We start from the raw sequence: 18,542 nt of genomic DNA on the forward strand, positions 1-18,542 counted from the left end.
AGTCTCATTCGTTTTCTCCACGTGCTGCATCCATATATCAAATCCTTCAGTTTCTATTAGAACTGCACCAGTCCGTACTGAAATCGTCTTCCATTAAAGTGTACACGGCAGCAATCTCCTATTACTGTGGCACAGTTGAAGGTTCACCCATTTTTTCTCAACCAATTGTAAAGAGATTTCTTAAGGGACTTCATAACCTTAACCCGACAGTTAGACCAGTGATGCCTACCTGGAGTCTTTCCATGGTCTTACAAGCGCTTACAAGAGCTCCCTTCGAACCCTTAGCAACAATTGATTTACGCCTTGTTTCCTGGAAGACGGCGTTCCTTATAGCAGTTACATCAGCTCGAAGGGCTAGTGAGCTCTGCGCTCTCCGTGTAAATCCTCCATACGTAAATTTTCACAGAGAGAAAGTTGTCTTGATCTTGATCTTGAGTGCTGTTCTTCGCATATCCACCATAGATATTCAACCTGACTTCAGTGCACTTGTTGAAGCCCAAAACAGACTAGATTTCTCTCACTGAACAACAACAACAAAAGAACTGAGGTAATGCAAACAAACAAAGCTGGATCCATTTATAGGGAATCCAAAGGCAACTTGGATTGTTGAGTTTTCCGTTTCTCTGTTCTAATTCGTAAGGTCTGTACCTTACTATGTTAAGCACTGGGAGATTACATATGTTGTAAATTTGCGCTATATAAGTAAAATTGAATTGAATTTATTGTTTTTCATGTAATGTTAATGTTTTTGTGAATATTCATTAGTGTTGTTCTGTGCTCCACATTTTCATTGTATCATTGTAATGTTTCATTTACTGTTTTTATAGATATATATTGAGCAGAGCTGTAAGTGTATTGGTCCGGCCCTTAACAACTGTCAAAGATTCTCATGTGGCCCCATAGGAAAATTAATTGCCCACCCCTGCCCTAGATGGTACCCTGATCTCAGCGAGAAAATTACTACCTTTCTGAACACCCCACAGATGATGGATCAAAGGCAGTCTGCATTACATCCAAACTCCAACATATATTACATTTTAGATCGATTAACAGTGTGCTAACCTCCTAGCTTACTACCACCTATCTCCCCAGAAGGAATAATATAGGAAAGGGATGGTACGACCAAGACCACAGGAACAAAAGACAAGATCTAAGAAAGCTACAGAGGAGAGTTAGAGAGGGAAGGACAGATTTCCTGATCCAGCTATTGATCCAATTTCAATCCCAGTATAAGAAATGATTAAAGATGAAGAAGCTATTGTATTATAGGGATCAATGGAGGAAACTTGTCCTTAGACTAACTCAAAAAAAAATGGGAAGAAATTTTGGGAACTGGTGGCTAAAGGCATTCCCATACACCATACCATGCCTATGCATGCATCTCAACACAAGCTGGACCCAACATTTCTCCTCCGTTTATAGCTGCCCAAACACCAAATCAACAGCAATAGCCTCCACTGAATTAAGCATGCTACCAGAGTGGCCAGGTGTCTCAAAATCTGAGTGCAAGCAGCTAATATCTACTCTGGCCCCTGGAAAAGCTCCTGGTGAGCATATGATTCCCCCAGAGGTGTACAAGCTGAACAATTCCTGGTGGGCACCAATTCTGACTAGGCTCTTCTCAGAAATAGACAAAACAGGTGTTGTGCCCCCTCAGTGGAAACAAAGTATAATCTTCTTTATGCCTCCTCTGCCTCAGCTAGGGGCATATCGTGGAGACCTGGTCTACCATTCCAGGAGACCCCAGTGCCATCCCAGTCTACCACTCTGGAGACCATGCAGGTTTCAGGCACCTCTATCGGTGACCCCCCAAGCCAACCCACTCCAGACCTATCCTGCACGACCATGGGGCCCACCAGCATACCCAGTGCTCCCACAGCTCCATCCAGCTGGCGTTGCTCTACTCGCCGATCCCAAGAAGGGAGGCATCGCCATCCAGCTGCTGTAGATCCTCCACCTCGGATTCAGGTCACATTTGCTCCCCTGACTCTGCCTGCTGTCTCTTACCTGCTCCCTGGCCATGCTCTCCCATAACCCAGGCCCAGGAGCAAGAGCTGGACTTGAACGTGAGGGAAAGGAGATGTTTCATGCCTCTAGACCTGCACATGGCCGACGACCTCGGCCTTTAGGTTTCCCAGCCTGCGGAGCCCACAGCAGACTTCCTTTTTCGGGGCCCTGATCGCAAACCACTCTGTTCCTGCCCCCATTCCGTTTCCTTCTGTTTCCAAGCAAGCTTGGAAATCTCCTGCAACGGGCCTTGCCAGCTTGTGTTCCACTGAATCTACATACCAGGCCTTGCACCACTTGCTCCCTTTTTCTGACTCAGCACCCCAAGCCCAACTCTTACTATACATGAGCTGATGCAGGGGACCTCCCATCAGGAGCTCTCTGCACCAGCAGGGAGGGGCGACACCTGGATAGCTTGGCCTGAATAGCCTACTCTGCAGCCTCACTGGGCCTTCACTTGTCCAAGCACGAGGTGGCCGTGGCCAGAGACCAGATGTTTCTCTGGGACAAGACTAGGTCCTTGGCGCAGCACCTCCCAGCAAGCAATGTGATGCAGCTTGTTTGCTTCAGGTGGAGGCAGAGAAACTCTCCAGATACCAACTAGAGGCGGCACAGGACCACATGGACTCCAAAGGGCAGGCACTAGCAGGGGCCACTGCTACCATCACCATGCCTGGTTCCACTCCGCAGCTCTCCTCAGGAGTCCTGCGCCTGCTTTGAGGATATGCCACTTGGTGGGGAGGGACTCTTCAATACCAGAACTGATGAGAGCATGGACACTGTTCGCAAGGCCAGAACCACCGCCAAGCATACCAGGTTCACCCTGCACCCTCAACTGCATAAGTGCCAAGGGGCCCATCTTGGCACCAGCTGCCATCCCTTCTTCTCTGATCACTCTTTCAAGGCCAAGGCACCTGCTCTCCCTAAGAGGCAGGATTTCCAGACCAAGCAAAAATTCCCCCCTTAGCATCAGGACAACAGGCGCCCGACACTGAGGGTCAAGTCCAGGCAGTCCCACCCCCAGCTCCCCAAGAGGTTCAGGATGACCACTCTGCAAGCCCCCCCCCCCCCCCGCCGCTCAGGCAGGGAGGCTGGTTTGCCTGCACTGACCTCAAAGATACCCATTTCCACATCTCTGTTAACCATGCCTACAGGCCCTTCCTCAGACTCTGCATGGGGCAGGAAACCTTTCAGTTCTCTGTCCTCACCCTTGGCCTAGCCACCATGCCATGCATCTTCACCAAGTGCACGGCGGTGGCCTGTGCCCACCTACAGCTGGATGACTGGCTCTTCACAGCCCCATTCAAAGAGAACCTTGCTCACTCCTGCAGACCTTGGGCCGTTGCATTAACCTTGACAAGTCTATTCTCTCCCTTACCCAGTTCATCCTCTTCAGAAGGGTTCACCTGGATTCCCTACCTGCGAAAGTGCTCCTCCCACAACCATGGATTGACTCTCACCTCCCTTGCCACAGTCGTCAGGACTGCGGCCTGTTCCACTGCTCACACGATACAGGGACTCCTGGGCTTCATGGCCACCACGCTATCGGTAGTATACCTTGCTTGTCTCCTGAGTTGGGATGGGATCCTTTTCTATGTCCTCCTCCCGCCCGATTACCAAGGTGGTTGCTGCAGTTAGGGTCAACGCCCCTCGCCTCACCGTCCCCAAGGACAAGGTCGTTCTCCACACAGACCTGCAGTTCTGGCCCAAGGTCACCTCCACCTTCCACATGAACCAAGACATCATCCTCGCAGCCTTCTTCCCAGGCCCATCCACCCCGCTACAGCCATTGCTCCTCTGCCTGGACGTTTGCAGAGCCCTTGCCTTCTACATGTCATGCACACAACAGCTCTGCCACACAAGTCGTCTTTTCATCCGCTACAACAGCCAGAACAAGGGGGACACTGTCTTGCCCCAGAGACTCTCCAAGTGGATATCCAGTACCATCTCCCTAGCCTGCGAGATGACAGGGCTCGACCTTCCCACACGCCCCCACACATACCCCATGAGAGCGCAGGCTACACCTGCCACTTCCCTGGCTGGAATCCCTCTCCACGATATCTGCAAGGCTGCCACATGGTCCACACCATCGACCTTCATCCGGCACTACAGGTTCGACATACCAATGCAGGACTATGCCTTTGGCAGGGCAATCTTCTTAGCTGTCCTGCAATGACGACAGCCCCTCCATCCTCGAAGGATGAGCTTGCTAGTTGCCCAAATGTGTTGACCCACAGACCACAAAGAAGAAAGGCAGGTCACTTACATGTAACTGTTGTTTCAGTGCATTCACACAACCCACCCTCCGCCCCACTGGCTGTTGTCAGATCGCCACATCCTCTCTCCCTACCACATGGGCTCATCTGTGGGCAGGGGCAGGGGCTGGCCTCACACCCTGTTTGGTCACTCAGAGAGGCTGCAGTCTCCAAGACAACTGGAGAAGCAGGCGGGAGGCCCCCTTCTTATCCAAGGCTCTGGAAGGGGCAGGGGCTCCCACCCAATCCATGACATTTAGCTACAGAATTCTCTTTCCAGTCCAGGCCTTGCGCTGTGTGGCAATGCCCAGATGTGTGAATGCACAGAAGACCACTCAAAGAATGACACAGGTAAGCAACCTGCCTATCTTGCTGTTGGTGGCATACAGTGCATGCAAAAGAAGTCAGCGTATATTTTTACTCCTCCCAACATGGATTCACCACGAGCAAGAAACTGATTGGTCCTAGTCTTTTCCAAGTATGACAAACAAAAACAGAGCAGTTCAGTCGTTCAAAATTATGGCAGACAGACATTAAACCATCCTTGGTCACTAGGACCATCTTCCACACTTGGAAGCAGGCTGCTTTTGTCATGAAGTTGTCCCGCGAAGAACATAGCCCTTTCCAGGAGAAACTGCAGCTTTAAGGGCTTCTTCCCAGCTCTTGGTCTCGTAGAAAGTTAATAAGGCATCAAACACTAAGAGAAACATATTTGATTTCAAAGATTACTGGAAATTGGAAGAAAGATGAGATATAATCATGGTTTATATGGAACCCATTGCAGTTCTGAACAGATTAGACTATTAAAAGAAGATGTGCTAAGAAGTTATTTCTAAGCAATTTGCCATGAAGTGGACAGATCCTTTCAGGAACCCATTTATAGTCCAGGCTAACTTGGTGTCTTCCAGCAGTTTTGGTCTTCAGTTCCCCTCAGCCCCTGTCAACGTGGGCAATAAACATGCATGGTAGTAAATCAACACATTTGGGGAGTACCAAGTTGAGGAAGGCTGCTCTAGGTTTCCCTATTATCCCAAAACAACACATTTCAAAGATGAACGACCACTACCTATTTCCTATATCTCACAGGACAGCTCCACCACTTCAGTCATAGATCTGCAGGTTATGCAAGGCTAAAGAGAAGCAACGATCCTGTGAAGGCAGGAGTGTGATGCTCTAGTCCCCCGGAACAGTGCTCGCAATCCAAAACAATGATGCGCACAAACGAGCTGTGCAAAATGGTCACAGCAGCTTAATTTTTAAAAGTAACCTTGCTGTGGGAGGGACGCTTCGGCAAGATCCAGTCAAAGTTTGCATGACCCACTGATGTCAACAGTAGCATCAGGAACATGCTTACCTCGGTCCTAGAAGAGACAATGGGAGCTTAACTTGGGCTGAACTATGCCCTTTGTTTACCACAGGCCCCCATGGCACTTTGAGGAATAATCCAAGACAATAAAGTGCACCAGAGAAGAGTTCTGTCAATGGATTGTTTCTGCCCCAATAGCACAACTCTTCATGCGAGCTCCTAGGTGAACGTGCCCAACCTTTCCACATAACATCGCTGTGTTAAGAGGCCTTGAAGTTCGCTGTTGGGACTCTGACCATACCATTTCATGATGGTTGTGCAGTTCAAACGGGACAGTGCTCAGCGTGTGCCACTTGCAGGGCTTTTCCCTGATACCCTCTTGAGTGAAACAGCAGCTCTAAGCTGAGGTGCAGAGTTGAAGGTGGTCAACTCTGCAAGGCACATTTCAATGAGCATCCATCAGGCGGTATAAGAGCCTCACCTTGGTTGATCGCTAGAGTCGTCGAGTGATAGTTTTTTGCATTGACGTTCTTTACCATGTATTCTTGGATTGGCAGCCGGGCTGTCTGCACCTGTTTCTCCCGGGCAATTTGAAAGGTGAGCCTCTGCAAGTGCAAATGATATATTGCAAAGAGGAAAAAGCATAAAAATGAACACTCGGGCCAGTTCCAAGAAGGAACACCTAGGCAGTGCGAAGCCTCCCAGTGACTGTAGCAGCTATCAGACTAAAAAGCTACAACAATCACACTACTGACCTTATTTCCAGCTCTCAGCACTGCCACTCATGCACCTAACTTGACTGCCTTCTAAAACTTCTGGATTCTTGCCAGAGGTTATAACAAAGTCCTGATGGTGACTTTGAACAAGTGCATCCTCCAGAAGGACACCATTTAACCTGCTACTAGGACAATCAGATGCAAAGGAGGACCAAACAAGCGATGCACCCTTCTGGAACACTGCAAGGGTTTGTTTCACCCAGCATACAGTCTCTAGCAGTGGCCAAGAGGTGCTTGTCTGGTTTGTACACAACCTACAAAAGCCAAGCCATGGAGGTTCTATTTCACTATTATGGTTCATCAATGCCAAGAGGAAAATCCCAGGTGAGTAGGGGTGTGGGAAAAGGGCTCCTGCACCTTTCACTCAACGTACTCCAACCGCATGCCTCCCAAAGGTGTTGGATCACAATTCCCACCATCCTCCCAAACTGGGGATTGTGAGCTAAAACTCCCAATACATCTGGATGTGGCAAAGACTGCTTTTATCATTGTGTAACATATGAAATGCTGGTAAAGGCAGCTTCTGAAGGTAAGAAAAGCTGCATCTGCCTAAGCTCCCAATTCTATGCAGCTGCAAAAAATATAGTTCCATCTGGTCACCCTATTATGCACATGAAGATCCTTTAATGCTGTTTCACACTAGCAAGAAGCTGAATAAAGAGCTGTAGAAAGGAAGGCTACATCTGCAGAAATATTCTCTTCTGAGTAGCTATTAAAGGCGCAAGTCTCATTTACTTCTCTCCACTTTAAGCCTTACTTAAAAATATAGCTTCACCTTTCTGAAGCATCCAATACAGGCCACAGTAGGAAAACAGAATACTGGAGCACAGGTATAAGCCAGCCTGACCAATGTTAAGGCTGATGATATCCAGAATGTAAAAGCACCGTTACAATATGTACAATGCACACTTACCTTTTGGATGCTTTCATCTACCAGTCCTCCAAGGATATGCACTTTTTGAGGATCGACCTCCTCAAGAGCTAGAATGCAAGGAATAGTAAAACTGATCAGTCAGTTACACAGATCCAAATATCAAAAAGGCAACAGTGACATGTAAAGACAAAAATTGTCAGCTGCAAACACACGAAGTTGATGGATGCAAGTAAGCAAGTATGTGATCTAGAAACCAACAATCAAAGCTTTCACTAAGAGTGTTCCTCTCGCATATATAAGGTGGGGAGAAACGCACCAGAAAATACCGAGGCTTGTTACACTGAGAATGCCCCTAGCCTTTTTTCTTTACATCTTTTTTCTCTTGTAAAGAGTGCATCTAAAGACTCACTGTCTAAGATGGATTCATGGGTGACTTGTCTAGCATAGTATCATGAAACATGGTACTATGTCAGTGGTTCAAGGAAATAGCACAGTGATGCTAAAGCCAGAAAGATGTATCCAAATAGTTAAGAGCAGAACACAAAGTAAGCAAGAACTATATTTGAGACAATTTTGGACAAGATAATTTGAAGCATACTTCAAAAATCTATGTTCTAATCAATCAGAAGTGGGCAGAAGGCAAATGTCAAGAAATGTTGGACTTCAACTTCCAAAAGAATGCAGAAATTGGAGATTAAAACCATCTGGAGATCTGGTCTTTGCTCACCTCTGCTCTAAATTTCCTATGAAAATTATTATTCATTTAAAAGAAGTAAACACTTTAATAGACACTATAGAAACGAAGTTACAACATACCATTCTCTGAGTCTGGAGTGAGGTAAACAATTGTTTTTAAAGGAAACAGGTCAAGATAGCTTTCTGGAGTAACATCCATCTGAAAAATAATATGACCCATCTTAATCAGAGTTTTAGAAGTCCTTTGGCAAGGGACTTTAAGCAGGTTTGCTCAGCCCAGAAAAGAGGTGCATTAGAGGTACTAATCTACTGCCATTTTACTCAGGGGTTGGCACACATTTTACGGCTGAAGGGCACTTCCTAGGCAAGAGTATTTACTTTCCCGAGGCCTGCTAAATAATAGTTTCCTAATCAAACAAGCAAACACATATCCTGAGAAAAGGGCTGAATCTAGCAGGCACTCTCAGCAGAACAAAATGCCTCCCACCTCTGCAGCCCTCGGCACTCCACACCCAAAGTCTGCTCCAGAGGATTGGGAGAACCTTCCAGAGTAAATTTGGGGAGTATTGTGGGAGGAAGTATTGCATGAGCAGAAGTTCATTCATGCAACACTGTATGTCCCTCAAGTTAGCATTTATTCTCAGTTTAAAACATATGCGATGGAGAAGGTGGAGCCATTTCAGGATCTCAAAATCCAGTGGAGTTTTCTTTTTCCTTCTCCACCCCTGGGACCTTGAGTGAAATGAGAGTTTCTCACCGATGCCTCCACCACAAACTCTGCCTTTGAGACTCACAGTTAAGATAGGTTTACACTTGGCTGCTCTGCGAGGGCTACATTAGATCACCACTCATGGCAGCTGGTACCACATGGCGAGCTTGTTCACGGTGAATGGAACTGGTGGAACTAAGAGTGCACTGAAGGTCATGGAAGAGAATCGAACATCTGGGCAGAACGTGTGGGTCATTCTATTTTTAAAAAAAGAGGAAATACATAAAGGAAATATCTGTCAGGAGCTGTTAAGCTCCTGTTTCCACAACCTGCAAGCCAGTATCATCTAGCTCACCACTGGTGGAAATGTGATGCTGGACTGGAAAGACTGGTGACTGAGCTTGCAAGGGCATCTTTCGAATCATTTCAGTTTCTTCCACTGAGCTTAATCAGCATACTACTTTTATCACATCTCTTATTTCTTAAACCCATGGGTATCGCTTTTTAGACAGAGCGCTGCACCAAGCCACATTCAAAGCATGAGCCAGTGCCATTTAATTCACACTTTAGTACAGCCTTCCCCAACTTGGTGCCCTCTAGATGGTTTGGATTTCTATTCCCATCAGCCCCAGCCAGCGTGGGCAATGGCCAGGAGTGTTGGAGCTGCAGTGCAAAACATCTGGAGTCCACCAGGCTGGAGAATTTGCTTTAGTAAATAGAAGAGACCTCAGAGTATCTAGCCCAACCTAAGACCATTGCAAAGGGACCACTTCTAGAGCACCTTCCTCGGTATCCATCCACAGCCTCTGCTTAAATGCCTCCAATGGAGGAGAGACACAAGAAACTGTGACCACATGTGTCACTGAAAAAATCTCGTGCCATTGGGACATACTACTTAAACTTCAGCTAAAATCCGATTTCTTGTAAATGGTACTATCCTATCTTCTGGAGCAAGAGAGAGGAAATTTGCTCCATCCCCCACTCAGCAGCCCTCTGAATGTTTGAAGATGGCTGTTGCAGCACCTGTGAATGCCCTCGTCTCCAGGCTAAATACATCCAACTCCTTCAGCTTTTTCTCATTGGGCACCCTGGTTCCTCTGGAGTCTTGCAACTGTTTTGCCTACGGAGCTGAAGACTGCACACAAGGGCAACATAGCCACTCAAAAGTACCAAATTACTTGATAAAGAACACCCAACACCTCCAGAACATAAGGAAATCATGCTGGATCAGACCAAAGGTCCCTCTAGCCCAGCGTTCCATTCACACAGTGGCAAACCTGCTGCCCAGAGTATCCCTCAACTTTCAGATTGTCCATTAGGTCAATAATTTCATCTTCTGTCATCACTATCTGCCTTAATTCCTCAGGCTCCCTTCTTGAAAACATCACTTCAGACCGAGCTATCTGTCCTGTATCCTCAGCTGTGAAGACAGATGAAAAGAATTCATTCAGCTTCTCTGCAATCTCCTTTATCCTCCTTTAATGCTCCTTTAATTCCATTTTCACCCAGTGGTCCACATTGCATCTGTAGCTCATCTCCTTCTTCTGATATATTTACAGAATTCTTTATTGTTGGCCTTGATTTTTTTCACAATATCAATATGTGCCTCCATTTTTAAAACCTTTTATCATCTGCTTGCATTTGCTTTGAGCGAGTTTGTGCTCCCTTCTGTTTTCCTCATTTAGACAAGACTTCCATTTTCTTTTTTGCTGCAACAAGCTTCCTTGACACTGCTGTTTAACCAAGCTGGTGACCTCCTGGACTTGGTGCTCCCTTTCCTATGTGGCATACATACTATCTGAGCTCCCATTATTGGGATTTTCTGTAATCCCCAGACCAAAAGTCTTCCTCAACAGTCAACATTTCTTCATCAGTGCAACACAAACAGTATATACTGATTATGCCCTTAACAGAACACAAATCTAATATGTGTTTGCTCAGAAATAATTCCCATCAATTCCAGGTGGGACTGATTCTCTTGTAAGGAACTGCACAGAATTGCAGCTTAAGATACCGAGAACTCCATGTATTACAGCATCCAGCTCCACTGTTACATGATCTGTTAATTAGTAGGTTGACTATATAAAATGCTATGGACAAAGAGGGCAAATCTGAACACTTATATTGACAAATGACCTGAGCAAGAAATGGTTCTTCTCACTCCAATATATTACTTTTTGAGGTGGGATTCAGGAGATCTACTTACAAGATAGCTAGCAAATCCATCGTTCATCCGTAGGCATGCATCATAAATTGGGCTGTTTTTCACAAATCCAGTGAGGTAGATCCAAAAGGGATTCTGAGCTTTCTTGTTTGAGCCATACAGTCGCCTTATCTGTGCAGCAAGACGGCCAATTTCCTTCCCAGGGAAAAGAAAAAGAAAACAAACAGAGAGCTCCTCAGAAGGACTGGCTTTCCACCACTAGCTCACTCTGGAACCCTCCCAAATGCAAAGTGCAGCACAGCTCCTCTGGACTCATGGCAGAGCAATAGACAGAGAGGAGCTCCACAGAGTGCTTGGCCTCAGTGAGTTTCTGCTCCCCGCCAGACCTGACCAGTAAAACAGATCTACCAATAGAAGTTTCCGCCACCTGGCAATACCATCCTCAAATTGCATGCCAGGATCTCTCCTCCACCATCACCATCAAAAGCCCTCTCCACACCTTTTCCCATCCATTCCAAGAAGAAAAATGCACAAGGCCTTCCTCACACACATGTAAGAACCAGCCAGTCACTGTGTCCCTGAAGTGAAAAACAGCCGAGCTGTGCAGTGCCCCAGTCTGTACTCGGGTGAGCTGGAAAGAGGTCACAATGATGGTGGCCCTGTAAAGGTCAAAATATGTCTTGGAGCAGAGCTCCCTTGCCCTTTGAGCCACAGAACTTCAAGACATATGGTGCGAACAAGAGCTGATGTGAATGTTCATCGGTCTGGATCACCAGAGCACAGGGGTGGCAGGAATACTGGAACGCCCACTGGGGAATAAAAGAAATCTTCCTGCATGTACAAAGCTAGCATGTTACGGAAAGCTTCCAGCCTGGCATACAAGTTTTGAAAGTGCCGAGTTTGTTGCTGTTTGGACATGAGGAAGAGGGCAGACACCCCCCCCTTTCATCCACAGAACTAAGTTATGCCCCATCTGGCAATGAGTGCAGCAAGTTCTCTCAAGTTCTCTCTCTTATAGAGAGACCCACAATACCCCATCCGGAAAAAAAAACCAGTCCATCATTCCAGAAGGCAGCCAGGGGTTGGGAATCCAGTGCCACTACCTTTTTCGTCATGTGTCCGGTCATACTCAAATCGATGCACAACCAGGGGCCTGTTTCCTTCGCCTCCAGGAGGCGCTGTTTCACCACCATTTTTAAATCCCGCTTACTGAGCTGGGGAGCAGCACCTAAAACACAGACATGAGAGGTGGAGGAGGGAACAAGAAGAAAACAAGGAGCATCCAGCTTAAATCAGATTAAATGTTCAATTGCAGGGGGGCACATGGTTTGGCCCTCAATGCACCGTATGAAGAGGCCCACAGGCAGGTTGCTTGGTCAAAACTGCTCACAAGTTAAAATCTTTTGGCACAAGAGCATATATACGGCAGCTTTTCTCAACCTAGCACCTTCCAGGTGTGTCTGACAATCGCCCCCATGATCCTCAGCCATGGCTAATGACAGCTGGGGTGATGGGAGTCATAGGCAAATTATCTGGAGGGCACTAGTTTGGCTGATCTAATGAAGCCAGTAGGATTTCTCACCTACATTTCATTTCTTACATTTCTAAACCGACCAACAGCCAAAAACTCTCCGGATGATTTACAGAAATTAAAAATACAGTATTGTACACAATATAAAAGCACACAATGCTACTAAACAGTAAGAAATCTGTGGACATTCTAGGTGCCATTTTTTTCCCTAAAACCTGACAGTGGAATTCAGCATGGAGTGCCTCCCCCACCACAACCTATCAAAACCCTACAAATAATAACCCTATGAACAACTTCTTCCAACTGGGACCTCCAAGGGAAGCTCAGTTGGTGGCATGAAGGAGGATGGCCTTCTCTGTGGTGGCCCCCAAAATATAAAAGGAACTTCCCACAGAGGCTTGCCTGACACCAACTTTACTACTGTTTCACAGCAGCAGGCTGATGCCTGTCTACCTGGAGGCATTTAACAGCATCAAATCATACCAGGGATGGTACTTCCAGCTGTTTTAGGAGGCCAAGCTGCGTGAATCTGCCTTATAAGTTGTTAAAACTGGATTTCAATTTTTAGTGAAATTCTATTTTCACTGTTATTCACATTGTATATTGTATTTTATTGCATTTTACTAATTGTTGTATAGTACCCAGAGAGCTTCAGCTATTGGACAGTATGAAATAAAATTAACACCAACAGTCCCAGTTCTTATACAAAGTATCATGTTTGTGTATAAGTGTGTGCATATGCAAGAACTATAAATGTGTTCCTCTTATCTGAATGTCTGTTTTGCTTGTGCGGGTGATCATTTTGGACAACTGTCCTGTCCGAGTGTACTTAACTTCATCTGAGTTGCCATGTATAAAATTATCTATATATGGAAGTGAAGGGCATTTTTTAAAGAAGTAACAGGAAAACCAATGCATAAGGCAAGAAGCTCTTTGGACAATGGCCCTCAATCTTCCAAGCTTCAGGGAAGCTGCTCTGCTGAAGAACCAAGCCAATTGCAGAGGGTTCTGCAATATCTTCCTTACTAAGCTCAACAGAGCAATAGCCACGGCTGAGGAACCCCAGAGTCCTCTGCTCAAAAATACACCCTACCCTTTTCTGCATCTGTATATCACAGAAGGTCAGTGACTTTGGTCCAACTATCTTTCAGGTATGCTTGTCCATCATGACTAAGCTTCTCACTGAAGAACACCTCACAAGTTTCCATAGAAACCAATGGGCCCCCAGGTGAAGACCTTCACTTGCTGCTCTGTCTCTGGTAGCAAGCACCTTGGCCTGCTAACTAAGAAGCTGGACAGATACCCAATTGATCTCCATACCCTTCTCTTCAGCATGCTTAGCTTTGCGCCGTTCTCTCTCACATTTCCTTTTGTTCTTCTTTGCTGCAATGATCTTCTCCCAGTGCCTCTGTTTCCTCAAAGCATTTCTCTAATTATAAAGAAACAGAAATGTCTAAAGTACTTATGGGGTAGGGGCTATTCAACATCCATCAACTCAGGATCAGGTCCTCTGGGGGATGACTAAGTCCAGGCATCCTCAGAATGTACACAATTCTGCATCCCACCTTCAAAACTCATGGCTGAAATAGACATTTTATTTATTAAGACATTTTTATGCCGCCCCATTCGCCGAAGCCTCAGGGCAGCTTACAACGTGCAGAAGATATTCAACATGCACCCTTTGGATTATCATACTTTTCCTCCGTCCTCTTTTGCGTGGATAAGATGCATTTTCCGATGGGAAAAGAATTACTGGAGCAAAATGCCCCCCACAGATATGCCCAGACTGTTAGTTGGAAGCACTGGGGAAACTTCTGACTAGGACAGTGAAATGTGACACTCTCATGGCTCTAAAATTTGCCTGGCCTTTGACAGAGACTTTTCAGCTTTCTTTCTTGCTCCAGCAAAGATCAAACATCCTTTCTTGATCTTTGCTTGAGCAAGGAGTAAAACTGGAAAGAGGAGAAACACTGGCACAGATGCTCATGTCTTGTTCCCCTCCTCATCACTGTTTCTTGAGAAAACAACACACATTCCTTGGACAAAGCATCTCTGAATCCAGCAGGCCCTACCTCTGAGTAAAGACATGCACGTGACGTGCTGTCAAGCACCTTTTTGGTACCCTTGCAAGGGAGTTGAATAGAACGGTTTAGACATTAATACAATTTGCTATTTGTTTTTAGAGTTGTAGATCCCAAACTAAGGGCCAATGGCAATGGAATCCATAGAAAGAATGCAGAGGGTGGGGATTTCCAGCCCCTGCGCTGTAACTAGAAAATGTAAGCCCTTGAAACATTTTGTTCTGGCAGCATCCAATTGGTGAAGGAAATGGTGGCATTTTGGAGGGAATCAAAGGCACAGTGAAAAGGACAATCCCCAGGTCCTTGCAGCTGAAGCTCCTTGGCCTGGACTCGGCAGCACAGCCACTTGAAAGAGGGCCGACCCACCATCAACCTCTGATCTAAGCGAGCTGTTGCCGTGGCAAAGCACACAGATGCCTGACAGGCTAGTACTAGAACAGGATTTTTATTTTTATTTATTGACGCTTTGTATTTTTCCTATCATTCTTCAGCATTCATGTGACAGGATCGAGATGATGATGGCTAGGATGGCGAGACTGACGGTGGCACAAGTAGTAGACTGAAACATCAAGCGCTACAGTACTGGGTGGGAGGTGCATTGCCCTTCTAGCCCGCCCCCCCCCCCCCTCACCCCTGGGCCAGGGAATGCACCCCCACTATTGCCGCCACACGCTGCACAGAAATTCAGGAGCAGAATAGGCGATTCCACTGCTAAAAATGTCCAAACTAGCAATGCCGAGTGTCAAAACCTCATTTGTACCACCAGCCACCGCTGTCCACATGGAAGACTGCAGCTACGTGGCAGTCTCTGCTCATTGCCCAAAACCAAGGTCAGCAGTGAACATACCGAGCACCAGTTCTCATTCTCGTTCCCTGCAAACTGGCTCCTGGAGCTTGCGCAACCCGTGTCAATCTGCAGAAGCCCAAAGGGGTCCCAGAGGTTTTCTCCATCTTCATGGCAGGCAGCTCCAGGACCCTGCTGTTGATCATGCTGCTCACCACAGGTGCTTTGCTCCATTTCGTTCGTAGGGCAGGTCATCATTCCTCTAAGCCCTTGCAGGCTAAATTGGGGGAGGAGAAAAAAATAAGGCGCTAAATGCTGAGCCACTTATTTTAACCTGATAGGGCAGAATTGGCCCTCCTGACAAGAGTGCTGGATATTAGACATGGGCTTGTACGGAGCCAAGAAACTGGTGCCTCCATCCTGGTCCTGCAGGTCTTATGTGCCTAGCCTGCAGTGTCCTAAAGAGCCCTGGGTTAGAGAACACCCCAACATTATGACCCTGCTCTGTGTGCCTGCTACAGTCATCTTAGAGAGCTACATCCTGTTACATTCTTGGACATGCACATGGTGGGCATGTCATGAACGAAGCTAGCTGGAGCCAGGGGTCAGACTAGATGGCTCGGGAGACCCCTTCTGACTCTCTGTTTCTATCCTATGTTAGTCCTATTTAGAGTAGACTCATTGAAACAAATAAAACATAAATTAGAGTAACATTGCTTATAATGCGGGACATGGTCTTAAGAATTGACAAACTGCCAGATCTGAGCAATTCTATCTCAAAGTGCTGTGCAAATTCATCACAGTGGGCCACTATCTGGTCTTTTTTAGGGCCAACATGTAAAAGGCCTCAAGCCACTCAGAACATTATGAGATGTGCCCATCTGGGTGCAAGCGCACCAAGGACTACAACACACCTTCTGGGGACAGAAGGTGCCATCATCCTGCATCCCCACCAAACCCACATTCCCTGAACATCTGCACAGTGAAGAGGGTGCTTTGCATGTGCGAACACACCATGGCAGATTACCAGAATGGTAGGCTTATTAAATGGTTGCAGCAAAAGAAATGAAGAGCCTTGCGGCACCTTAAAGGCTCTCAGAGTTGTTAGGACACTGGCTTTCATGGCCATTGTCCACATCATCAGATGGGAGAGTCAACGCCGTAAATGGAGCTTGCATTTCACCTAAGATGCACTGCTTGTTCGGGGGAGCTACAAGTTATCAAGTCTGGGGGTTCAGCAACAGACATGCAAGTGTAAAGATGCCTGAGCAGCCACCTACTGTCATGCATGCAAAGGATAATCACCCCCTTTCAGATCCTGTTGGAAATCATGCAGGAGGGACATTCATTCGGGAAGTGGGAGAGGGGATTCATGTGACACCTCCTACATGTTCACACAACCACGAAGGGTGCTGTGAGCTCAAACAGGCCAGCCACAGGAAGGGGTGATGCATGCACAGAGGGGGATTCCATCTTGCATGGAGGAAGCTAGTACATTTACAGCCCCTTTACGCCTGGAGTATAACACCTCTTTTGACCTGAAGAGGAATGATCAGCAACAGCATGTTCATGGTGGATGGGACCAAAATCAAAAGGGCAGGGCCAAAACACCAGCAGGTTTCAGCTTGAAGCTGCTTTATCATTATCATCGTCATCCATAGTAATAAAGCTGTTATTATGATTATTATTACACTCCACTTTTCTGCTTCTTGCAAGGAACTTAAGGCAGTTTCTGAGGTTCTCCTCCTCTCCATTTCATCCTCAGAACAACAAACTGGTGAGGCAGGTTAGGCTGAAAGTGAGTGACTGGCCCAAAGTCACCCACTAAGCTTCACAACCATGTGGGGACCAGACCCTAGATTTCTCAAGTCCCATTCCTGCACTCTTAACCACTATCCCCACTGGCTCTCTAGTGGCCAATAATAAAGCCTAGGGAGAGGCATTCCAACCTTTCAGAAGGGGAAAATCAGGAGTCAACCAAATGATGGGCAATCAGGACATGGTGGGGGCGGGTTCCAGGAGAAGGGGACCTATCCCTCCAGATAATCCCAGAATGCCAAACCGTCTCTGCTCTACACTAGTGCCCCACATGTACCTTGTAGGGGGTGTGATCCTGTTTCCCCCTTTCCCATTTCTGGATGTGCTCAGGTGGCATTGGTATTATGAGCTCCTTAAATTGTTAATAGAGCTTACAATATGGAGTCAGTACGTCTCATATTTGGTCTTCTCCTTCAGCTGCTGCCTTCTCCAGTGAGTCCTGCATTCTACATAACAGGACTGGAAGAGTTGGGATGGTTTCCGCGGTTCCATATTAACAAGACCAGTATTTCCTTGAGGGGAGGGCAGCGCTAATTTAGGGGCAATCCTGTGCATGTTTAGGCAGAAAAACGACCCGCAATTCCCAGCATTCCACAGACAGCATGGTTAGCTGGGGCAACCTGGGACTTATAGGACTTCTTCTGTTTAAACACGCATAGGATTGAGCCCTTAAGAATGAGGTTGACTGAGGCTTCCTTACCGTGCTTGTGTGTGTTTATTGCTAATTAATGTAAAGACTGAGCGTTTGTTACTCACCTCCCTTACAGTCAGAATAACAGGATATCTAATCAGCAGTGCCTTCAGACTAAAAAAAAGTAGTTACAGACGCTCTTGTTTCAAAAGGAGACAGACCCACTTCGAGCGGCTTCCTTGCAAACGCGCACGCTGCTCCATAAAGCAGGGAACATCATCAAGTGAGACTTCCTCTAACGTCACTAATACGAACGAGCCAGTTGCAGCCTGGGAACTGTAGTTCATATGCGAATGGCTCCAATTCAGTAGTAGTGGGAAAGTTTAGGAGAGTGATCGATTTGTGTGTATTCCAAATTGTATTATTTGATTTGGAGGCGAGCTGTTTTATGTTTTGATTACTGGTTCTTAAATGTTTTCACGAGTGCTCTCCCGCTTTCGCATACCACACTTAAGAAGCGTGTTAGAAAACTTTGGGGGATGTCTTTAACATGCTTCCGCCCTAGAGCTTCAGGTTTCTGTCCTCTTCCCCTGGGACCCTAGAGACTCTACCTATGCATGCTTACTAGAAAGGAAATCCAATGCACTGAGACATATGCTCTTGAGTAACAATTCCAAGGAGTATTCTTGCAACAAACCCTTAAATAAATAAATAAAACTTCAACATCTTGACTCCAGTACACATGAAATTAAAATGTGTCTCCTCCTAAGGGACTCTTTTCCACCTAGCTTTCTAGAATCTATTCTGGTCCTTTAAGACACACACACACACACCCCTAATGTTAGGTTTCTTCTAGCTGGAAATGTTGGGGATTGTGGTTTGGACTTTCTTCTTGAAAAGCAAGTCTTTT

At 46.4% G+C, this 18,542-nt stretch overlaps 1 protein-coding gene across 2 annotated transcripts; it reads right to left on the minus strand.

Annotated features, from left to right (window-relative positions):
• Window positions 1-4,632: 4,632 nt before the first annotated feature.
• TRMT10B (tRNA methyltransferase 10B) lies at window positions 4,633-17,909 on the minus strand. 2 transcript variants are annotated; one of them, XM_044439643.1, is made up of 9 exons: window positions 17,758-17,909; window positions 15,247-15,460; window positions 13,639-13,747; window positions 11,891-12,015; window positions 10,830-10,982; window positions 8,035-8,113; window positions 7,258-7,325; window positions 6,050-6,173; window positions 4,633-4,959 (listed from the first exon to the last, which is right to left on the minus strand). In XM_044439643.1, the coding sequence occupies exons 2-9, from the start codon at window positions 15,439-15,441 to the stop codon at window positions 4,853-4,855; spliced, it is 960 nt and encodes a 319-aa protein (XP_044295578.1). In that variant the 5' UTR covers window positions 15,442-15,460; window positions 17,758-17,909; the 3' UTR covers window positions 4,633-4,852. The 2 variants fall into 2 exon arrangements, with proteins under 2 accessions (XP_044295578.1, XP_044295579.1); XM_044439644.1 differs by lacking the exon at window positions 4,633-4,959 and adding an exon at window positions 5,010-5,199.
• Between the last annotated feature and the right edge of the window lie 633 nt (window positions 17,910-18,542).

This window comes from Varanus komodoensis, unplaced genomic scaffold (assembly GCF_004798865.1).
Source record: "Varanus komodoensis strain SLA01 unplaced genomic scaffold, ASM479886v1 scaffold35, whole genome shotgun sequence".
NCBI lineage: Eukaryota > Metazoa > Chordata > Lepidosauria > Squamata > Varanidae > Varanus > Varanus komodoensis.